The sequence below is a fragment of the Phascolarctos cinereus genome, unplaced genomic scaffold (genome assembly GCF_003287225.1).
Source record: "Phascolarctos cinereus isolate Bilbo 61053 unplaced genomic scaffold, phaCin_HiC Scaffold_726;HRSCAF=1367, whole genome shotgun sequence".
In the NCBI taxonomy this organism is placed as follows: domain Eukaryota; kingdom Metazoa; phylum Chordata; class Mammalia; order Diprotodontia; family Phascolarctidae; genus Phascolarctos; species Phascolarctos cinereus.
In genome coordinates this window covers 388719742-388744383 of record NW_027556098.1, presented here as the reverse complement: position 1 = coordinate 388744383, position 24642 = coordinate 388719742, and the positions used below count along the sequence as shown (strand labels likewise).

At 39.1% G+C, this 24642-nt stretch overlaps 1 protein-coding gene across 1 annotated transcript in view; it reads left to right on the top strand.

Moving 5' to 3' along the window:
* VPS13D (vacuolar protein sorting 13 homolog D) overlaps positions 1-24642 on the top strand; it is a 328743-nt gene that overhangs the window by 91907 nt on the left and 212194 nt on the right. Inside the window, exons 32-40 of the mRNA XM_020973579.2 lie at positions 769-902; positions 3272-3427; positions 5210-5435; positions 6128-6202; positions 6887-7093; positions 10211-10300; positions 13202-13342; positions 17966-18088; positions 20328-20402. Coding sequence (XP_020829238.1) covers positions 769-902; positions 3272-3427; positions 5210-5435; positions 6128-6202; positions 6887-7093; positions 10211-10300; positions 13202-13342; positions 17966-18088; positions 20328-20402 — 1227 coding nt within the window. The remainder of the gene's footprint in view (positions 1-768; positions 903-3271; positions 3428-5209; positions 5436-6127; positions 6203-6886; positions 7094-10210; positions 10301-13201; positions 13343-17965; positions 18089-20327; positions 20403-24642) is intronic.

The window sequence follows — 24642 nt, the reverse complement described above, 5'->3', positions numbered from 1 at the left end:
GCACCAGAGGCAAAATGCTCCATGTTAATTGGGTCTAGTTTACTCATTCTGAAGCTTCATTCAGAGGTACCCAGCTTTAAGTAAATCAGTATGTGAAAAATCTAGATTTACAAAGCAGATAAATCAGGGGGAGACAATTTGCTTTACAAAAGTTTTTTTCATTTACAAAAGGTTTTATTTGAGCTATTTTTCAGATAGCAGGCTTCCCTTGTGTGTTTAAACTATGTGTCCTTTTGGAAACACAGTCATTATATATAGCTTGATTATACTGGCTTTTTGCAGATGAACTGAAAACTGTCTTCCCAACATCTCTTCATTTGAGAAATGTCTGTCAGAATTAAATTGGTCTAAACTGCTGTAATGAACTTGAACAGCTAGCTACATAGGCAGTGTGGTACTTAACTGGTAAACTGGAGTATCTGTGTATGTTTTCTGTGCCTTCTTTAACGACACTTTTCCTCCTGTCATGTGCACATCTAAAATAACTGAAGTCTCCCAAGATACCTAACTTTAATAGTTTTTGTGGAGGAAATGCTGTTTTCAGCAGTAGTCAACCTACAGGTTCCTCTTGTTGGGTCAGCTGCTATTGGTTGCAGTCAGAGGGCTGGTTTGTGATTAGGATGAAATATAATGTCTGTCTCCTGGAGAGCAGATCTTAATAGCTAATGCGTTTTAGTTTCTGTTAGAAGGACTAGCTCCTCTTCTGACTAAACAGAGTAGCTCTTCAGCCTCTAAGTTTTGGATTCTAACTGGTGCCATCTTTTTCAGGCACTGAATTTGTGGTAGTTGAAGATATGTCCTGCTTTGATACCAGTGCCATAATTTTAAAAGGAACCACAGTACTCACCTACAAACCCAGATTTGTGGATCGGCCTTTTTCTGGAAGTCTGTTTGGTATCGAGGTGAGAAGGCATGGGGTGCCCTGAGTGATACGTGCTCACCTCAGTACAGGAGCATCTGAAGGAGAATGTTTCCATTTAAAACAATTAGCTTCAATTCAAGTCAGTAAACATTTATTAAGGGCTTACTGTGTGCTGGGCATTGTGCTAAGTGCTGGGGATACAAATAAGAAAAAAAAGGAAGACGGTCCCTGCCCTTAAGGAGCTTACAATCTAATGGGCAAAGACAGCAGACACACAAAAGGAAACCAGAAAGTGAGAGTGGGGTTGGGGGAGGTCTAGGGGTACCTGGCATGGAGGCATGATGTTCTGTGAAGTCAAAACCAAGCGGAGCTGCTGATGGAAAATGGAGAGTTACCTGGAAAATTCTGCAGGTTCGAGGTCTTCTCTAAAGGAAGGCATTGGGGGGACAGAGGAGAGAGGCAAGGGACGGAGGAGAGAAGGTGCTAAGGATCAGAAGCTGCCAGTCAGCGTGGAGAGATTGTAGGAGATCAGCTTCTCCTGGGGAGCAGGGCAGGTGTCACATGGAAGGCCCAGTACTCACCTGCTGCCTGGTCGTCCGGTCATCTGGATAGAGTAGTCCAAGCCTAGGTGTCAGGAATATGTGCATTTTAAGAGTAGCTCATCGATGGCTATCCCGAATCCAGAGACTTTCTAAAAGGGGTGTGTCTCTGGGCGAATGGACAGATGGGGAGACATTCAGTTGTATTGTTTCTGGGCCACTGATCTTCTTTAGGATTTCTTTCCTCACAGTATCAGAGAATTTGGTTAGAGTTAGGTAGCCCAATGGATAGAGTGCTGTGCCTGGAGTCAGGAAGACCTGAATTCAAATCCAGCCTCAGACACTAATTAGCTTGGTGAGCAAGTCACTTCACTTCTGATTGCTTCAGCTTCCTCATCTGTAAAATGGGGATAATAATAGCACCTGCCTCCAGGGATTGTTGTGAAGATCAAGTGGCACAATGATTATAAAGTGCTTGGCACACAGTCAGTGCTATGTAAGTGTTAGCTATTATCATTGTTGTTGGTATTATTTTTTCCATATCATTAACCCCTTGGGTCATCTGGTGAAGTCAATAGCCCTTTCATCAGAACAACATTTTAAATATGTAAAATCAAACATACAGGATTACAAAGAAAGCTAATTCTAGGTAAATAAAGATGTACCTTTTTCCCCTTCAAGTTCATGAATCCCGGGTTAAAACCCCCTGGCTTAGAGTTTAGCCGATGGCTAAGCTCCCTTCTTTCTCTTCCTTTCTGGGCTCTCTTCTGTCCTATGGTATTGCTTAGCAGTTATTCATTAATAATAACAGACATTTGTTATTAAGGTTTGCAAAGTGTTTTTCATACATTCTCATTTGAACCTAACAGCCTCATGAGGTAGGTTGTGCAGATACTAACCCCAGGAGGCCTAGAGATAGTAATTAATTTGGTTGTGATCACGTTACTAATAAGAGTCAGTGGTGAGATATAAACCTAGGTCTCTCCTGACCTCAAATCTCCTGCTCTTTCTACAGCACTAGCTGAGGACATAAGATACAATCTATTTCCACTGTCAGTAATATGTGATGTTTTGTGTTTTGTTTTGGGCCGGGGGGTGGTGTGGGGGAGAGAATAAGGGGGCGGGTGTTGGTGCCAGATATAAATGAACAAAATCTTTGGAGAGGTTTTATTTCTTGTTCCCATTCCTTCCCTCTCTTCTTGGCCCTAACACCTCCCCCACTCCTTCCACAAGTTCCAGTCTTGGTTGGAGAGTGGGAACTGGAGATTTGCATACTGGTGCAGTCTTATGTGAGTTGATAATGAAATTGCACAAATTCATCTGCTTTCCAAGCCACCACAATACCAGCTTTGAATGAGGTATCTTGGTGATTGATGAATGAACTGTCAGGTACAATTGGGCTTTGTATAGCAGCAGCTCTTGGAGAAGAAAAGAAAAAGGGAAGCTTTCCTGTCCCAAAGTCTTGGAACGCTGTGTGGTAGAATATTTGAGATTCCTTTCAACCCTGGAAGCCCCTTTCAGCTTGATTCTTCGGACAGCATGCTCGGATCTGAATTCTAAGATCCCGTTGGCCCATCGTTCAGGGAGAATTTACAAAGAGAATGTAAAGAGCTGCTTTTGAATCCAACAAAGACCCTTGCTAACACATTTCTCAGCAGTGCTGGAGAATGCTGAAAGGAGTGTAGAGGGGAGAGTGAAGTGAGTGAGCGCTCTTCTTTCCCCTCTCTCATCCATAAGCAAGATAAAGATGTTGGTTTAGTTTTACACCAGGAAAGACTCGAGGGAAATGCAAAACCCTAAATTGTCAGCAGAGGTTGCTCTCCTGTGATCTCAGACAGTAATGCTCTCCCCCCTCCATTTTCCTTCCTAGGTGTTTTCATGCCGCCTGGGGAATGAGCAGGACACAGCTCTCTCTATTGTTGATCCGGTACAAATTCAAGTTGAGCTGGTGGGAAATTCTTCTTATCAGAACAGCTCTGGGCTGATGGATGCCTTCAATAGTGAAGATTTCCCCCCAATCTTGGAGGTATCGCTGGAAAAGATGGTAGATGTTGAATGCTCTCTGTGTGGTCAAAACACAACAGTTCTTTACTGAGCATTTTCTGCATACAGCTAGGATCCTGCTAAATGCTATAGGTTGTCCAAAAGAAGGATGAGCTGTGGGACTGTGATGTAAATACCAAGTAATGGTGACTGAATTCAAGCCTCTACAGGCTTGTTGAGGACCTCAGATGTAGGATCATGAACAACTTCAGGAATGGTAATAGGCAATAGAAAAACAAGTGTCCTGTTATGTGGAACAGGCAAACCAGCACACTAAGAGCTTCGAGGAAGAGAGAGATCACTATGGGCTAGATAAGAATATTGGGTTTCACGAAAGAGTTGGGGCTTGTGGTAGGCCTGGGATGATAGCGAGGATTTGGCCAGGCAGGAAAGAGGAGGAGAGGGCATTCCTGCTCCAAAGAGCCTTCTGTTCAGAGCTGTGGAGGCAGGAATGGCATTGTGTATGTGGAGACTGATAAAGAGACCAGCCTGATGGGAGCAGATTGCTTGTTGGGGAATAAAGAGAGAAAGTGAAGCAGATTAATTAAGGGGCTTGAATATCAGATCTGATAGGCAGTAAGGAACCACTCTTAAATGTTTTGTCTCCCTAAACTTTAAAAAATAATTGCCCACACAGTATTTGGGTGCATACCACCATGGCTGGGGAGGGAGAGAACAGGAGTAATTCATTTGTTTGAGCCATAGGCTCTTGGGAAAAAAGAAAGGAGACTTGTATTACGAGATACATTCATCTGTTTCTTCGTCTGAAAGGATCCCATGGAGGAAAAGTAGACCACATCTAATCATCTTAGCAGTTGTCATGGAGTCACAATTTTTTCTGATAGTCATATTGCCATCAGAAGTTTTATCTGTATAGAGTCTCTGAAAAAAAATAAATGTCAGTGTATTTTGGATCCAAGGCTTGTTTCATCTGCAGGCTATTGGAGTTTGCTTTATAGATGGATTGTTTGAGTAAAAATTACTTTCACTATCCTGAGTAAAATCAGCTCCCTTACTGCCAGGGGGTGACAGCTGTGCCTGTCTTGCTTGAGTGAGAAAGGGTGTCCAGGAAGATGAGGCAGCTCCTCCCTTCATGCTGTTCATTTTCCTGATTATTTTTTTCAAAAAGATTCTTTTTTTTTTAGGTAAATAGGTAAAGTTCAGCCTAATCACTGTCTGAACACTAAGTTACTGGAATTTTATTGTAGTTCCCCTCTTTGGAAATACACGTTAGTATTTTCCAGTTGATGTGGTGTGTCCCATGTCAACATCTGCCCAGGTTTTGGAAGCCCAGGGCAAGGGAGGATAAGTTTTAGTCATTCCCACCCAGCTGATGAGGCCTGAAGTGGTTGGAGAGCACTAGTCTGTGGTAGCTGAGGAGAAACTTAACAAGGAAGGGGGGTCCATTAGGTGGTGAGTATTTTTGACCACGGCAATTCATGAAGGTTCATCCACTGAGATTTCATGGGATTATGATCTGTATTGGTAGAGGGAGAACCCATACTGATGAAATCATGTGTGCTGGTTGTGTTGAAGGACAGTTGTATGACCCTTGAATTTCGGATCTGGGGCTTCCTAGCCCCGTGCTTGATTCTAAGATCTTTGCACCTTGCCACCCATGGAACAACGAATGTCATCTGTTGCTTTGGGCATGTTAACTTCTGGTGTTGTGGAAAGATTTCATAAAAACAGTTGTACCTGTGAGAGAGGAAGAAATAAAGCCAAATGTATCCTTTGGAAAAATAACCTTGTTTTCTTTTGCTAGATTCATTTACAAAGCCTGGACATCAGACTCTCCTACAATGATGTTCAGCTGTTTCTGGCCATTGCAAAGTCCGTCCCAGAGCAGGCTAGTGTTGCAGTGCCAGACTCAGCAGTGGGGGAGGCGGCCTCTGCCGGCAGTCCCCTTCCAGGGCCCTCCCGGAGCAATGAGACCTCCACGATCCCTGAAGCCAGGGACAGCCCCAGGCGCACTCTAGACCCTCTCCTAGGTATGTGTTTAACTAGGAGCTGGCCCTCCTTACCACTGTGTAACCTCAACTGTTCCTTTTGCACTAGTGTGGGGAACTGCTATTTTTATAAATGTCCCCAGGCTATAAGAGCAGGTCCCATATTTTCTTCCAATGAATGTGTGTGTGTGTGTGTGTGTATTATTATGTGTGTGTGTGTGTGTGTGTGTGTGTGTGTGTGTGTGTGATATACAGGACATATATTTGTGTATAATATATTTGTCAAGAATGAGAAATTCAGAATTTCTCACTGAAATGCCTCATTTCTATTAACAAATAAAAATAAACCTCTCAAACTGAGGGTTTATGTTAAATTTGATCTTTTCTTTCCCTATTGTAATGTTTTTGTATTAAGGAGATTCAAAATTTTGTGACTTATACTTACATATGTGTACTGTGTGCATACATACATAATAAAAGAGATTCAAAATCTTGTTCCATTTACATATATGTATGTAAGTATGCAAGTATGTATACATATATATAAATGAAATTTGTATTTTATAAGTATGAAATATTTATACCTCCGCAGTTTGGGAGGTATACTTTTTTTGTTAGTAATAACTAGGCATCTCTGAGACATTTCTGATTTTTGCGTTGTTTTTTGGGTTTTTTTTTTTGATTGATTGATTGATCTTAGAAAAGTTGCACTTCTGATCTCTCTAATTTTCCAGAGTTACAGCTGGCCCGACTTCAGGAACTGGGGTTTAGTGTGGAGGATTGTCGCCAAGCTCTTTTGGCATGTCAAGGTAACTTGAGTCTGAATTTTCAGTTTCATTGCTCACTTCTGGAACCCTGTGAGCTTCATTTGGGATCACAGTGTTCTGAAAATCTATAGAAATGATAAATTATGCCTAGTGTATATCTTGTTTGGTGAGCCCAATGCCTGGTCTGTTTGTTTCAGTGTTTCCCTTTCTTTGCTTTCTTCCCACCTTCCTTTCTTCCAGTCAATTAAATTCAGCAAGCGTTTCTTGTATTTACGTTGTGCTGAGAGATATATAAAAGTGATTCCTCCCCTCATAGTGTTTATAATCCTGTAAGGGTGATAAAACATGTACAGAAATAAGTATACTTATATATGTGTGTGTGTGTGTGTGTGTATGTATATATATATATATATGTATATGTATATGTATATGTATATTTATATATGTAAGTATACTACCAAATAGACTGGGGGAGGAGAAGCAGAAAAGGCCCTGGCTTGCTCAGGGAAGGAGAGTGAACAATTGATCTTACTCTCTATCACTTGGTTTCTCTCCATCCTTTTGGCATAGAGATAGATATCTTATCAGAGACTGTTGGAAAGTTTAAGCTTTTTCTTCAGGTCCTAGAAACTCTTTTTTGGCATTCTTTTTGTATGTTGCTGGAGCTGCTCTGACAATTAGTTGAGTTGATTGTTTTTGGTTTTGTTTTTGTTTTTGTTTTTTAAGGACAACTGAAAAAGGCAGCTACTTGGTTGTTTAAAAATGCTGAGCCCCTAAAGTCTGTCTCACTAGTGTCTAACAGTAAAGATAACCAGGGGACCCTGCCAACACAGTTGATATCGGGAGTAGAGATTAAAGCTGAAAGTGTGTGCATCTGTTTTATTGATGACTGCATGGATTGCGATGTTCCCCTTGCTGAGCTCACCTTTTCCCGTGAGTATGGATCTGATTAATCCCAAATGATCACAGTGATCTTGGAATCTTTTGGGCCTATTTTTTTATATTGCTCGTGTTTATTTTCCTACTTAGTATATCGAGTGAAATTTGAATAACCAATTTAGCATCTGGTGTGTTTCTTTTTCCAGGAAGAAATTTGGGTTTTCTAGTGCTGTTTAGCCTTTCCCTGTACACTGGTAATAGTCCATTTCATTGAATGAAATATCTCTTGCATCAGCAGGTCTGCTATGTAAATAATACCTGATCTTTCAACTTCTTATATGTTTTTTATGATTATTGCATTTATTCTGAATTCTTACTGACCTCTGGTTTTTTTACATTTAATTTTTATTTTATTTTTTTCTCAATTACATGTAAACAAAGCTTTTTAACATTTGTTTTTTAAAATCTTGATTTCCCAGTTTTCTCCCTCCTTCCCCCTTGAGAAGGCAAGCAATTTGATATAGATTATACATGTTCAGTCATGCAAAGCATTTCCATAGTAGCCATGTTGCAAAAGAAAACTCAAATAAAAAAAAAGCGTAATAAAGTTTAAAAATCATACTTTGATCTGCATTCAGACACCATCAGTTCTTTCTCTGGAAGTGGAAGTATTTTTCATTATAAGTCTTTCGGAATCATTTTGGATCATTGTCTTGATCAGAATAGCTAAGTTATGCTTTACTTTGATCATCACACAGTATTGCTGTTACTGTGTACAGTGATCTCCTGATTCTGCTCACTTCACTTTGCATCAGTTCATATAAATCTTCCTAGACTTTTCTGAAACCATCCTGCTTGTTATTTCTTACAGCACTAGTATTCCATTACATTCATATACCACAACTTGTTCAGCCATTCCCCAATGGATGGGCATCCCCTCAATTTCCAATTCTTTGCCACCACAAAAAGAACTACCATAAATATTTTTGTACAAATAGGTCCTTTTCTCTTTTGTTTTGCTCTTTTGGGAATACAAACCTAGTTCTGGAATTGCTAGGTCAAAGGGCATTCACAGTTTTATAGCCCTTTGGGCATAGTTCCAAATTGTTCTTCAGAATGCTTGGATCAGTCCACAACTTCATCAACAGTACAGTAGTGTTATTGACCTCTTTCAGAAAACAAGTACAGAAAATAATACCATGAGCCAGATCATTCTTCCAATAAACTGCCAGACCCAGTCACAGTAGGCTTTTTTTAAATAAGTAAAACTGTTAAAAAGAAGATATGCCTTTCAGTCATTTACTTTCAGTTCAATCTGTTGACCTTTCTTGAAGCCCTTTATAAATTTAAAATCCCTGTTAGGGAAACTCAAAGATGAATAAGATTTAGCCTAAGCTCCTGGTATTTTGTATCGCAGTAGGAAAGGTGAATTCTGTGCACTAAGGACAATACAAAATAGGATAGTCTAAATGAATGAGAAAGCACTAAGCTCTTCCTAGTGAATGTTGCTCCGCCACAGATACATAGTAGAGTGAGACTTCCACAGGCAGAAATTGAAATCTTGCTGCCTTGTTTAATCTTAATTTTGCATTATTTTGAGTGGGGACCCAGTAGTAGGACTAGGAATGTTGCTAGAAAAGATTTTGGCTGGTACCTTTTGGCTGAGCTGAAACAGCATCCTGAAGCTAGTGATTTACAGCCAGTGAGGGGGATTGAGTTTTGGGAGGGAGACCATCAAGGCCTGCTTGTTGCCCAAGAACCATGTTTGTTGTCCACAATCGCTAGCTCTTTGTGCCTCCCAGAGAAGATGCAGTGGCTGGAATGAGACCCATGTTTGCTGTGACTGTCTCCAAGAGAGTCTGTTATGCTCCCAAGGAGAGACTTTGGGGTTTGTTTCTGCAATAGGCTTATGAATCTGAACTGGACATTACCAGGCCATGGCGTTTTTCTCTTTTTTGCCTTCTTTCCAGGTTCCATAAAGAATGAAGTCAGCATTCATGGTCTTAAGTGTTTTTTAAGCACCTCTGGGTGAGGCACTGTCCTCATCTGGACAAACTTCTTTAGGTTGTAAGCTAGGGCTTAACACAATGAATATTTTCTTTACTGTTCACTTGGCATCAACTTTATTTGCTCTAGATTGGTAGGTCAGTGACTGTGGCCTCCAATGGGTTGTTCTTAGTTTTACCACTGCTGATAGTTGCCTTCTTCCTTCCCGTCTCAGCTTGGCCTTTTGGGGATTTTTTTTTAAGGGTGAGGGGAAGTGTATAATAGTTACAACATAATTAAATGATTCATTCTGAGATAAGATTACGAAATATGTTTTGGTTGCCTGTTTTCCAGGTTTCTATGTTCAGATATTTACTAGCTGTGTGACCTTGGGCAAGTGACATAATCTGTCTGCCTCAGTTGTCTCATCTGTAAAATGGGAATAAAAATAGCCCTTACCACCCAGGGTTGTTGTGGGAATAAAATGAGATAATATATAAAGGTGCTTTGCAAAGCTGAAAGGGCTATAGAAATGTTGACTATATGTTACTATTATGATTCTCTTGTCTTACTGAGTTTCAGTTATTTCTGATTTCTAGTAATCTATCAAATCATTACCAATCCTGATTAAATAAAAATAGGGCTAGCTTCTCTATCTTGATATTTAACATAAAGACTCAGTGTCCTCTTAACATGAGTGTAAGCAATAAATCATGTTGAAAAACTTTAAAGAAATCACTTCTCTAAGGTTATCTAAGGTACTCAATTACTTTGGATCATGCTATGGAAATGATTGTTTGAGTACAACCTTTTTTGAAGCTGAACCTCTGTTGTGTCCTCAGCCCTGAGATTTAAGGGATATGATGAGAGTAAGATCTTTGGTATATCTGAGGGGGTGTGGCATGGCTCATTTTCCTTATCTTTGCTTAGGTTTGATGATCCCTGTGTGGTTGAAAAATAAATTGTCCTTGTTTTCCCTGTCTTTGGGCCATGTCTATTTCTGCTTATAGAAATATATTCAAGGTTTTCTGTGAGGCATACACATGATGAAATTGATTCTTTTGGGAATAGAATTTAGTGATATTTAGTCAGGTATTTGTTTTATTTTTCCTTGAAACTTCTTGTTAGCATTGCTTTTTTAACTCTTCTGACATTGCATTAAGGTCATGGACACTTTTATTGTAGGTTTGAATTTTCTGCAGCATGTGAGAACCAGCCCTGAGGGTTATGCCCACTTTACCCTCTCAGGAGATTATTACAACCGTGCACTGTCAGGTAAGTGAGAACTCTAGAATTTGGAGAATATATATATATACATACAGTAGGATCGGTTGCACCCAGTATACATTTCATATTGGATGAAGGCAAAAGGGAACAAAAGCAAAGAGCTACAGAAATATATAGGATGAAAATGCTCAATCTTTTTTTTTTTTGGGAGGCAGTTGGGGTTAAGTGACTTGCTCAGGGTCACACAGCTAGTAAGTGTTATGTGTCTGAGGCCAGATTTGAACACAGATCGTCCTCTATCCACTGTGCCACCTAGCTGCACCTCAATCAGTCTTTAGAAATGTATCTGATAGGTTATAGCTGAAAAAGACTTGAATGATTTTTTAAAAATAATTTAACCATTTTTGATTCTAAAGTTTGGCTCATCCTGGAATATAAAACTGTATCAGTTGGTCTTTCTGTTTGGTCTTTCCTCTGTAGCTATGGCTCTGTTAGTTATTAGCTAGATTTTCATTAGTAATTGTAAAAAATGATAAATTTTTATTGATATCTTTAAAAAGAGGAAAAAATTCAAGAAAACTAAGCAACTTATTGAAAAAGTTCTGACTGTTGTATTCTGCACCCATAGTCCCCCATCTTTGCAGTGATTCAGCCAACAAGCGTTTAAGTGCTTCTGTAAACAGGGGAGAGGGCCTTCTCCTATCTGTTTTTTGGAGCAAAACTTGACCACGATTGTACAGTATTCAGTTTCCATTGTTTTGTGTTGCTGTTCTTTCCATTGATGCTGTTGTCATTGTGTATGTTGTTTTCTTGATTCTGCTTCAAATCAGTCTTCCCATGCTTCTCTGTATTCTTTACACTATTTTTTATTTGCACAGTAACAGTCTACTACATCTAAGTACCATAACTTGTTGAGCTATCTTCCAGTTTATGGGCACTTAATTTAATGTAGGGCTCTTGTTTTTGTTGTTAACCTCCTTGAGATATATGCCTAGCCATGGGATCTCTGGATCAAAGAGTGTGGACATTTTAGTCAATTTCTTTACATAATTGCATGTTGCTTTCTAGAATGATTAAACCAATTTGCAGCCCTGCTACCAATTTATTAGTGTGCCTTTATTTCAATAACTCTTCCACCATTGACCATTTTAATCTGTTATCTTGGTCAGTTTATTGGGTGTGAGGTGAAACCGGAATTGTTTGAATGTGCATTTCTTTTATTATTAGTGATTTGGAGCATTTTTCCATATGGTTGTTAATAATTTGCAGTCTTCTTTTGAGAACTTTTCCTATCCTTTGTTCCTTTCTCTCTCTAATGGCTTTTGATTTTATATGTTCATACTAGTTGAAAAACAAATATTTTACTTGTTTTCCTATTAAAAGTGACAGAATTCCTAATAAAGAGAACCATTGAGACCATATACATATTTATTTTGTCCTCTGTCTGCTTGAATAATTAGAGTACATTTGAGTTTCTCAGAATCTGAGTTGTATGTATACGTGTGTGTGTGTGTGTGTGTGTATGTGTGTGTGTGTGTGTGTGTGTATATCTGTATCTCAGTATCAAAACTTGGAATACTGCTATGCTATACTTAGTATACATAAACTCTTGTTATTCCAAAGAAATGTCTCCTGGATGGATGAGGGGCTAAGGTGGTTTGATGGAAGGAAAAACATCTATTTGAGCTGACACACAAGAGACTTTCTGTTATCAGGCAGGTATTTCCAAGGTATTAAAACTCTCTTGTTGGAGAGTTTGGAAAGGTCATTTTTTGCAAGCTACCAGAAGTCCCTAAAGGTAGAGATTGGTTACATTAGATCGCATTATGTTGGCTGAGTCCTAAGACTTTCTAAAGGAACTTGTGTTTATAACGATTATTTTAGAGTTTTAGAATTAGTTTCACCTTCTCACCTTGACTAGGTAACGTTTGTATTTTCTTATCTTGTGTATTTAGACCTGGCTGGCACATGCTAATAATTTTTCTGAGAATCATTTACCTTTTTAGAGTCACATTAACTCTCTCAGCTCACTAAAGAAATCAGTTACTTAAAAAAAGGTTGAAGCAGCTACTTTTGGGTTGAATAGAACTAGATTCAGGCCTTATTCATCTTAGCCCCTTCCATGCAGTCCCTATTCAACTGAACTGGATTTTCTCCTGAAACTGATATTCTGTTTCCTGCGTTGTTACTTTTTCTTCAAGTTATCCCTGATGTCTAGAATCCCTTCCCTCTATATCTGTCGCTGTCAGAATCCTTTTCTTCCTTTTAGACTTAGCTCAGCTTTCGTCAAGCCTTTCTTGCTACCTCCTCCAAGTGACTAGTTCTGTCTCTCTATCGTCATATTGCTTTGTTTTACTTTATCTGCATATTTGTTGTATTTCTCCAAGAGAAGCTTCATATGGCAAGCTCCTTTGTTTCTTTCTATTCTTGGCACCAAGCATGTAGCACCTTGTGCATAACAAGGGCTTTAAAAATATATATTGGATTGAGTTCTGCTAGAGAACATAGGGTTTTTTTTCTTCCACATTTGTATATTGGTTATTTTTTAAATCTGTATTAAAGAAAATTTTTTCTGGAAGAATATAAACACTTTCAGATATATCCATTTGACACACCCAGAGAGCAGCTGATTTATGTAAAACTTTTTTAGTGCACTAGCTCTTTGACAATAGCTCTGTTGCTTTATTTATCTAACTTGAGTCTGGGATGTTTTACTTCATTTACAGTAGATCAGTAATGGTTCTACACACAGTAGACATTCTAACCATCTGGTAGATGTCCTATGATGAGAGATGGTACATTGAAATAAATTGGAAATATAAAGCCATCAACTGTGGTTTACTAAAAAAAAAAACCCTTGCTAGACAGTCGTTAGGACTCATGAGCAGCTTTCCTCCATAATTTCTTGGTATCTGTTAAATGTACGTCATGTTTCCTGTGTTCTTTTAGGCTGGGAGCCATTTATTGAGCCATGGCCATGCTCTCTATCCTGGCAACAGCAGGCAGCCAGCCGCCTCCATCCTCCACGACTGAAGTTGGAAGCCAAGGCCAAAACTCGTTTGGATATCAATATCACCTCTGTACTGATAGGTAAGAGTCTAGAATGTTGACATGGTTCTGTAAACCCCTTGAGTCAAAGAACAGTAAAGTGAATCAAATCTCAGCATTAGTCTAGGTCATCTAGAATAAGCTCTCTGTTCAAAGAAATTAGCTAATGCCCGGGGTGGTGGCACTCTAGTGTTGACATTCTTTGTTTTGTTTTGTTTTCCTCATAGCTGACTGACAGAGTGGGGCCAGCTTGTTTTCGTTTTGTTTTTAAATTAAATTTTATCTTTTTCAGTCAGCAAAAATCTACCTTCTGTCCCTCTAACCCACCTCCTTTCCCCCATTAAGGGTGAAAGAAAAACTCCTTTTGTAAACATACACAGTCAAGCAAAACAAATTTCTTCTTTGATTGTATCTGAAAGAAAACCACCCTCTCTCTGTGTGTCTCATTCCGTACTCTCAGTCTTTCAGCTCTCTATCAAGAGGAGAAAGGTATATTTTATCTTTAATCCTCTGGAATCATAGTTGGTCATTGCTGTGATCAAAGTTCTAAATCTTCCAAAGTTGTTTGTCTTTACAATATCGTGTCACTGTTTAAGTTGTTCTCCTGGTTCTGTTTGCTACAGTCAGCATCAGTTCGTACAAATCTTTCTATGCTTTCTTTTAAGATTTCTTAAACTGTGCCCTGTTTTTGTTCAGGGCTTTCAAGCAGTCCAATGAATCTTAACTTTTTTTCTCTGAACCTGTTTTCCAAGTCAATTGTTTTGGCCTTGCATTTTCTTCTTCTTTTTCTAATCTTTTTACTTTGTTTTAATATATCTTGTCTTGCGGAATCATTGGTTTTTACTTGGTCCATTCGAATTTTCAGCTAGTTTGTTGTTTGGGCAGGGTTTTATATCTCTTGGGTCAAGCTGTTAATACCTCTTCCTTAGTTCTCATTTAATTTTCAGTTTTTTTTCCTGTAGTGCTCTCATTTCATTGATTAAAAACATTTTTAAAAACTCTTTAAAAACAAATAAAAAAACAAACAAACCCAACTCTTGCTTCATCTCTTCCAAGAATTCAAGTTGTGCTTTTTTTTGAGGCTTTGCTTGTAGATATTTTAAGATCATTCTTTCTTCTGGGTTTATGTCCTGAGTGTCCTTGTCACCTTAATAACTTTTTATGGTTGGATTATTTTTTCATTTGCCCATTTTCCCAGCCTTCTTCCTGAGTTCGGCCTTGACGTTAGGGCTGGATTCTGTGTCCTTCCAGAGGTAAGGTCTGGGCTGGTCCTAGTGCTGCTTTCTTGGGGGTATTGAGTGTTGCGTTGTTCCAGGTTCTCAGGGACAGCTCAGACTGGGGACCTGCAAGCTTCCAGTGCGCCCAGAGTGGTCTGATCCAAGGCAAATTCTGAGCTAGTGTGAGCTCTGCAAGCTCCTGACCTGGGTTTGGATCTGAGCAATAAGTAGACTGCTGTTGGACTCTGCCCCTATTAGCCAGCTGGGAAGCATTGCTGGTGCAAAGGGATAGAAGTATAGGCTTCTCTTTGACCTGGATTCCAACATGGGCTTCTTCATGGAGCTAAGATGCTTCTCTGCTCTGGGTTCTGAGTCACACTGCTGCTATTTGCTTCTGAACTTCCCTTCTGGGTACACAGGCTGATGCCTCTGACTGCTCCTTACCCTGGAATGCCACCCCTAGGTGTAGGTCCTTTCAGTCTGGGCAGGAACTGGAACCAGGCACTGGGTAGTGAGCATACCTGTTCCTGCCCCCTACCTGAGTTTGCTGTGCTCCAGTCTGGGGCTCTTGCCTTGAAGCACTAAAGCGCTCCAGGTGCACACTCATGGCCAGACGCTGCTCTGTGTGAGCACAGAGCTTTCAATGTGTCTCTCTATGCCAGCTTGGCCTGGAAAATGACGCTGTCACTTTTCCTTGGATTTCCCAATCAGGATTCCGCCATTTTCTAGATCTGTTTGGAAGCATTTTATTTTTTCGGGGGTGAGGGGAATTCACAGCACTAATTTCTTCTACTCTGCCACCTTGATGCTGTTTCCTCTTCGGCTCTTTGCAACCAAAATTCTCTGTTTTTCTCCCTAGGTGTCACAGAAGTGAATTTGGATTTATGTCATGTAGACTACCTCTTCAGCGCTTTGTATATGATATTTGTTTGGCCTTGTTCTCTGTGTAGCAGGGCAAGCTGCCTGTGTTGTTCACTCTTATATATTGTTTTGTCTGAATCCTTAAAGTTACCTTTGTTTTGGGACCTCTGACTCAGAGGTGTTTGTTTGCATGGCTTCTTGGCCAATTTAGAGACTTTTAGATTAAGATATCTAGATTAAGATGATGGTAGATCAGAAGCACACATCGTCTGTGTTTCTAGCTTCGTGGTGATAATGTTGGTTACCTTTACTCTCTATGTTGAAAGCAGAACTCAGGTATAAATCTTTGGTCTATGCACAGCCAGCCTTAAACATTGGTTATGTTGAAGGGACATATGTTATTTTACAGGTTTTGTGAAATCTTTAGAAGTTGTGGTGATGGGTTAAATATGGGAATTAGCAGGCCACACCCGACACCATATCGAGAAGAAAGAGAATATAAAATTAGACCAAGAGTCTGTTGATCCAAATAGTTGAAAATATTGCTTTAAAGGATTAAACTCTACAGATTTTTCTTCATTAAGGAATAATTTTCCTGGGAGGATGGTTGAATTTTCAAACCACCTGGCAATAGCTGACACTATGACAAGTCTTAATGATGTCCTCTTGACCCCTTAGCGCATATTTTTCTTTCTTTAAGTTAAATGCCACTAAATGTCACTAAAATGTCACTGGACTACAAGATACTTTTTAAATTAACAGACAATAAATTGTGATGGAAAACAGTATTGCATTTTAAAACTGGCTTTTCAGTCAGAAGTGAAGACTGTAGTCTTTAGTACATCTACCAATGCTTAACTTACAAATAGTTACTTGCTATGAGATATGGTTGCCTGCATAATTCATGTTGATATGTATCTCTGCACAAAGACTGTGTTGATACTTTGAAGCATTTTATAATTGCTAAAGTTTTTAAAAATTGGAGGCAGCTAGCTAGCTAAGAAGTGGGTAGAGTGCTAGCCTTGATGTCAGGAAAATCTTGAGTTCAGATGTTGACTTGGACATAGACACTCACTGGCTGTGTGATTCAGGGCAAGTCATTTAACCTGTCTCTTTCAGTTTTCTCATGTATGAAATGGGGATAATAATAGCACTTACCTTTTAGAGTTGTTATGAGGATCCATAGAGATAATTGTAAAGGGCTTTGCAAACCTTGAAGTGCTATATAAGCGCTACAGTTATTGATTTATTTTGTCTTTATATTATTTGCGTGTGTGTGTGTCCCTTCCCTTTCTCCTAATATATTAGCCATCCTTTGTGAAAAGCATAAAAAATAATGAGCAAAAAAAATGCAGTTTGGATTAAGCAGCCAACATCAGCTGTGTCTGACAATATGTGGGATGTTTTGTAGCCCTAGTCTCCTGCCTATGCAGAGGAGGGAGATGCCTTTTAAAAAATCTTTTCCTGTGAGCCAAGCTCATTCATTGTCATTATCTGCTGTTCAGTTTAATTTTTTTTGTTCTTTATGTTTGCGTTGTTGTAGTCATTGTGCACATTGTTTTTGTAGTTCTTCTTGCTTCACTTTGTATCTGTTCATATGTTATCTCATGCTTCTCTGAAGTTTTCGTATTCATTGTTTCTCTTAGTTGAGCAATATTCTGTTAATCCGTGCACCATGATTTGTTTAGCCATTCCCCCATCAGTGGGCATCTACTTTGCTTCCCAGTCTTTGATGCTATAAAAATTGTTGCTTTGAACATTTTGATAGATGTGGGAACTTTCTATCCTTGACCTTCTTGAGACACATACCTAGAAGTGAGAGCTCCAGTCAGTGGGTAGTTTAGTCACTTTGTTAGCGTAATTCCAAATTGTTTTCCAGAATAGTTGAAACAGTTCATACCTCTGCCATCACAGTCGTTCTGACATCAACTACTCCTATCTTTTCCCATATTTACCTATTTGCTAGGGATGAAATGAAACCTCACAATTGTTTTGATTTTCATTTCCCTTATCAGTAGTAATTTATAGCAGTCTTGGATGTGCTTTGTTAATAGTTGTTCTTTTGAAAAATGTTTAGTCATATTGATAATCTCTTTATCCCTTTAATTATATCTGAGATGTTCTGAAAGGTACCTGTGTTAGTAGTGAAGTCTGAATTTAGCACCCATGGTTTTTAATTCCTAGTACTGTACTTGGTTAAAAGTGCTAACCTAATCTCAAACTTACATATTTCTCTAATGGTGCTGTAATCCCTAGGCCTTTATTTCCATGGCTAAATATTTGGACTGAAAATCTGAAACAGAGAAGATGGAGGGAAGGGAAACTATGGTAGTTTTCAAGAGGGAGGAAAAATGATTGTTCTCATTTTGACTTTTCCAGGAAAATATTGTATCTTAGTAGTTATTAGGAGTTCTTCATCCAAATCTGGCTCTGGGTTAATCCACTAACAGTAATATTGCTCTGCTCTGAGGCTTTTTGGTCATTTATCTGACTTCATTTTACATTGTATTATTTTGTTCCTAATTTTAATTTTTAACCTTCACAACCTCATTTGTTTCTATCTTTATCTTTTGGGGATTCTTTCTAGATCAGTATGTAAGTACCAAAGAATCATGGATGGCAGATTATTGTAAACAGGACAAGGAAGTGGATATAGCCAAATCAGAAAGTTGGATGGGCTCTTCTGTGGATCCTCCATGCTTCGGACAAAGTAAGGTGTTTATGTATGTGAATGTCTAAGTCATACTTGACTTAGTAGTCCATTGGTTTATTGAGGAATTCAAAGCAGAATCATCAACCTTCGTGCAAGAATCTACAGGAAATAGTATATGTCCTCTGTGGTTAATCTCTGCAGCTGACAGATTTCTAACTCTCATTCAGGTGAAGGCACACAGATCTTCAACACATTCTGATACATGTGATGTTTGTTATAAATTGATACTCCCAAAATTTCAGCACAATCAGCCTATAGAAGATTATTTCATACTTTGAAACATTGCTTTTCCTGTGGAGTGAATGCATGAGTAGTTTCAACCTCCATTGGAAACCCTGTTCATTCTTCTGAGATATAGAGAACAATGGCTTGGACAGAAGTCCTAAGAACTGGGAGGGTGTGGCATATTAAGGGTGAAGTAAAGAAACCGTCTCAGTGTGTCCACAAAGAATCTAAGTATTGTGATTGTATCCCTCTGAATATATAGTAGTCTCATTTTATTCTTTGATGACTTTATTTTCTTTCCTCATTGCCTCACTTTGAGCTTTGTTTTTCTAAGAGTTGAACAGTGTAATAACGAACAACAGTTTCATAACTAATTGTCATCCAAATTCAGTTCTGTCCCGGCCCTTTAATTCTGATTTCTTTCGGAAAGTCTCTGTGATTGCATTTCTTGGCTGGACTTCACATAGCCCATGAATACTTCAGAAATAATCCATCTGGTCTGCAAACATGTCATAGGCAGATGGGCTTTCTTAAGTGTCTGAAGTGTTTGAACTGGCTCATCTCTCCTCAGGGTGTGCGAGTGGCCTCTTTCTGTCTTCTTTGTACTTCTAGAAGGGAGAGACAAAGAATGCTGCTTCTGAGAGTCACAAGGTCATTGTTTCAGGAGCCAGGGCCTTTTGAAACATTGTCAGTGTCAATTCTCTGTCTCTTCCTCTAGACTTCTCAATTTATGTGTTGAGGAAATGTAACAGTCTATCCAGAAGACTTCCAACAACCACTAGAATTTGTAGTATGGGCAGGGAAACATTTTTCTAAAGACACTTGTTTGTTGGAAGTCTCCATTCCCAAGTCAGTAGTAAACACAACCACAAGGCTGTTGGATCTTCACAGTTCTGAAGAGGCAGCAGTTCATTTCCTTTTTAATAGTTAACAGAAGAGGACATATATGTGTTCAGTGGCATTGATAAAGTATTGTGTAGAGTTACTTAGTTTTAGCTCATATTTTCTCAGATTTATAGAGATACAGCCCATCTTTTTCTTTATGAAAAGATTTAAAAAAGCATATAAAAATATCTGCATCTTTTTTTCCTTTGTCATTCTGCCCTACCCCCTTAATAAATAGAAATCTTTTAGTAAGTGTACTAAAATCCTTAATTTTTAAACTGATCAGAATCTACAAGACCATAATAAGAAGTCATGTTTCTAATAAATTGGAACAAACATAAACGGCCAAGATCAGATTAGAAATTGGAGCCCTTGGAATTCAGATTCTTGCCCTAAAATCTGATTGGTGGACCTGCTAATTTCTCAGATGTCATTGAGCAGTGCATAGGAAGACTTTGGTATCACTTTGGGCATAGTTGTTGACTTTATTTAGTAAGGTCATAGATTCTAAAGGATAAACCATTGGGCTTTGTAGAGTTGATGGATTTTGGAGCCAATGAAAATATGGATAAAGATCTTCAATTTGGATTTTTAAAAATGCATATTTTAAATTACTTTAAAAGTTAGGATTTTCAAAGCTATCAAAGTGAGGCAACTCATTAGTAGAGACTGTTTGACTCTAGGAAATGTATTGGCTTTTTCCACTCACTTTTGGAGACACTGTCTCCTTTGCTGGAATTTAAATGACACTATCTTCACTACCATCTTTTTAAATAGATTTTTAAAGTAACTTTTCTGTGCCATCTAAGTGTATGCACACTTTCAAATTCAGAGCCTTTAAAAGGCTTCCGTTTAAGAGTGTGTTAAATAATTTTTCTTTCCCTGATTCTGAGGGGAGAGCGTGCTAGTTAACATGATAAAACTTCCACCCCGATGGGAAGTAGCTTAGCCTTGGAAAAAGGAACATCCCGATCCCTCTGCCTGGTGTGTTGTCAGCCACTGCCCAGCTGCATGGTGCCTGCTCTGTGCAGTATTCTTTATTCACACGCATGTAAGTGATGGAGGTGAAGCTGCCTGTTTGCTGTCTCTTTCCTTAACTGCTAACTTTGTCTTTCCTGTCTACCAGGCCTGCCCCTTGTTTACCTTAGGACTAGGAGTACAGCCAGTCTGACTAACCTAGAGCACCAGATCTATGCTAGAGGTACAGTACAGCTAAGGGAGGGAATGCATGGCTGCTATGATCTACCACATGTCTTGCCCAATAATCCTCTGTGACGTGGAGCTGATTTTCTATGCTGCTTGTGACTATTTCATTTTAGCAAGAGCAGAAGGAACATTTGACTTAACGTTAGAAATAAACCAAGTATTGATTCTGATGTTATTTATATCTTTTCCATTCCCTTTTCCCTTCTGGTGAAGGACAAAAAACCAGAACTCTCTTCTGCCGGTTTTTGGCAGTTGTGACATTACACAAAGGGAAATACTGTGTTAGCTGGTGGCCACGTCCCATGTTGAAAGGCTTACAAATGATGGGAAAATTCTTCCACAAACCAACATTACAAATCTCTTTGTTTATAGAACACTTGGTAAACATTTATCCTTATGGGAATGCAAAGGAATTTCTGGAATATGAGGCATTTTTAAATCCTCATGCTATTACTAAGATAAAAATTTCTTATAGTTTTGAATTAGGTACACGTGGTCCTTAAGAAATAGAGGAGAAAATGTTCTTCATTCCTGCCTATGACCTAGGAACCCTTGAGGCAGGGAAAAGGAGAGGAGATGTTAGTTGACAGGTAGAGTATTGGAAGAAAGAACATAAAAACGAGGACATCAGCATCCCAGCGTGCCATTTCTTAATTGGTTGCCGTGAGTGCGCTTAGTTGCAGGTTCTTCTGGGGTGCAGTGGATTTTATAAAAGAAGTGGCCCAGAAAGAGTCCACCCAGGTGTCAAAACAGAGGCATCAGTGAAATGGTGGCAGAGCTGTGGGCTGTTTTCTGGGAATTTTTATCAAGATTGCAGCGTGAGGGAAGATTTTGAAAGAAAGAAGTACTTTGACATTTGTACAGCATTACGTCCTTTTCAGGGTATTTTTTGGTTTGTTTTATTTTATTCTTGCAAAAAACCTTAGAGGTAGGTAGTTTGGACAGGCATTATTATAGATGAAGAAGCACATATTCAGAAAGTTCATATAGTTAGTAGGCTGAGAGCTAGAATCCTGGTCTTCTAATTCTAATCCAGTGTTCCTTTTGCTGCAAATTGTTCACAGAGTGGAAACCTTGGGCTTTGTTTATAACAGCCAAATTAATTATTTGAAACAAGTCCAAAGGGGAAAACATTTCTCAAGTTGTAGGCAAGCGAAGCTAAACTAAGATGTGATGAACTTGAAGCTTTTTTTCTCATTTTCTGAAGAGATTATGGTCCCTGGAGGCAAATTTTCCAAAGCCATCAAGGGAAGCCGTTCTCTTTGGTGGCCTTCAAAATTTCTTTCTCCTCTTGCATGGCTAGGGTCCAGACTCAGTTTATTTTGGGACATAATGTGAGAGCTATTTGGTCAGCTTGGCTTCTCCCTAGTATAGGGTTTGGGCTGTTGTAGGGTGTACAATCAGTGGTTTTCTCATTGGCTAAGTGAGTGTCTGAAGTTTGCTTTGGTATGTCTGACAAATATGAGAAGTTTTGTGACTTAGGCAGTGTGCCTAGCCATGCTTTTTAATTTGTAAAACCAAGTACTCTTTTTAAAAATTGCTTTCAAAAAAACCCCACAAAGATCTACCTTCTCTTTTTCCCACTTCTTCTCCCCTCCTAGTAGAGAAAGCAAGAAAAACAAAACCCTTGTTACAAACATACATAGTTAAGCAAAAAACTGATTCCTTGCATTGACCATGTCCAAAAAAACAGTCTTAGTTTGTACTCTGAGTCTGTCCTCTCTCTATCAGGAGGTGGGCAGCCTGTTTTGTCATGATTCCTCTGAAGTCATTCGGGGTCACTGTACTGATCACAATTCCTAAGACTTTTGAAATTGATTGATTTAATATGGGTTCTACTGTATAAATTGTTCTGGTTCTGCTCCCTTCAGATTACATCAGTCTATAAAAAGCTTGTCAGGTTTTTCTGAAACAATCCCCTTCACCATTTCCTATAACAACAATAATATTTCATCACATTGATATAACTTGTTCAGCCATTCCCCAATTTATAGGCATCCCCTCAGTTTCTAATTCTTTGCTACCACAAAAAGAGTTGCTCTAAATATTTTTTGTATGTATAGGTCCTTTTCCTTCTTTTTTGCTCTCTTTGGGGAATAGACCTAGTGGTGAAATCCCTGGGGCAAAGGGTAGGCACAATTTAATAGCTTTTTGGGCATAGTTCCAAATTGCTCTCCAGAATGGCTAGACCAGTTCTCAGCTCCACCAGCAGTGCATTAGTGGGCCTGTTTCCCCACATCCCCTCCAATATTTGTCATTTTAATTTTTTTTGCCAGCTTTGCCAATCTTATGGGTGTGAGGTAGAACCTCAGAATTAGAACTAAATACTCTTGAATGTAAAGGCTTCTGATATTTTGTTCATTATGACATAGTGATCAAAGTCATTTGCCATGTGTTTTTAAAAATGTAATTTGTAAATGGAAACTTAGAGCCTGGCTCACAGGAAGATATGAGAGCACATCTGGGTTTTTTTTTTTGCTGGATCCCTTATTGTAATAAATGCTGCTTTCTTACTGCAGTCATGGAGTGGGAGGTACCTTTCAGATTTCTACAATATATAGTGTGTGCCCTTTGGGTGGCTCTTAAGTTTTTCACTCCCCCTCTGCTCTTGTCAGCAGCCTCACAATTATTTCTTAGCTTTGTGCTTTATGTCTCATTGACTAGTGATTTAAATACACACACGTGCACACACACACACACATACACATACATATACATAAAATACCTCACAAAACTTGGAAACTAAGGGAAGCTGTTAGTGTGAAAATAGTTATATGAAAAGTAGAGAAGGCATCTTTGGAAATAGCCGAGATTCTCAAAAATGATCGACTGAATAAATGATGGAGAGATTGTGTAAGAGAGACAGGAGGTTAAGTGTTATCCGCTGGAGGTTTTCAGTTTTTAGCATTTTACTGCAAGCTGGAACCTGATGAGCTCTAGTGGTTGTCAAAACAGAGGCTTGCTCTAACCTGAAAGTGCTTGTCTAGAAACACTTACTGCATTAACTTCTGAAAATATTTGATGATAAAAAAGGATAATAAGAAAGTTATTACTTTTCAAATGGCAGTGATCTCTTCTTCCCATTAGCCCTTTATGAAACCACCCCCGTGCCTCGCTTAGAAGGCAGTAAAAACTTGAGTGGGCTGTAGACTATTCTTTAGCTTTCATCGCCTGAAAAAATGTGGTCCTACAAGGTGAATTTTATTTGGCTTTAGTTGCCCTCCTTGGACAGAGCTTGCAGCTGCCTCTTGGTACCATTTTATCCACTGAAGTTATAATTCCAGTTAAGGGGTGTGTGTGTGTGTGTGTGTGTGTGTGTGTATTTATTCTCTTCAGAGAGGCTGGTGAGTAGGAGGGATTCAGTTAAATTTGTTTTTGCTGTTCTCCATATAGTTGTCATCATCTTTGCAGAGAGGTCTGTAAAGAGGAGTTGGGGCCTCTCCATTGCTACTAATACTTATACCAATCTGGGAAGCAGAGGAAATGATGATGATAGGGATAAGACCAGAAACAGTTCCCATGTACCCCCACAAAGTCTTCCATAACTGTTCTAAAAGATTAGGAACCAGCTTCTTACTGGTTAAGTGTCCTTGGTATGGAGGACAGATTTCTTACTGGTAAGAGGCATTACCCCCATCTTCCTTTCCTAGCCCTGTGCCTTCATCCTGGACTCTCACCACCAACCCCCAATATTCACCATACCCTAGGCCAAGAGAGCTGTAGGTCATCATTGCCACTACAGATACCTGCCCTCTTCCACTGCCTAATGGATGGGGAGATGGGAGATAGGGAAGTCTCTACTCTTACAGTAGAGCTGGGAAATATCTTCCTGACATCCCAGTTTAGTACTCTGAAGATAGCTTCTTTCTCCTAGAAACATTATCATTTATTATTTTTAGGGTCTGTAATACTGTTAGTGCTATAGTTCATATGGGATTTTTGTGCTTGTCCTGCGAATCAAATTAGCTTTTATAAAAAGATTTTCTATGGGAAATATACCTTCTAAGTTCCAACTTACAAAGGAACTTTTGTAGTCTCATTCATTTGTAAATTGGTGACTGACTGTATATATTGTAATTTATAATTACCTAATCTTGTGTGTGATTTTGGCCTCCCTAACTGGGTCACAGGCTCTTTGAGGACAGAAACAGTATCTTACATTACTTTTTTCCCCACGGCACTCAGAACAGTGTTGTGCCTATAGAAAGTTGTAGTAGTGTCCATGACATAGGGCA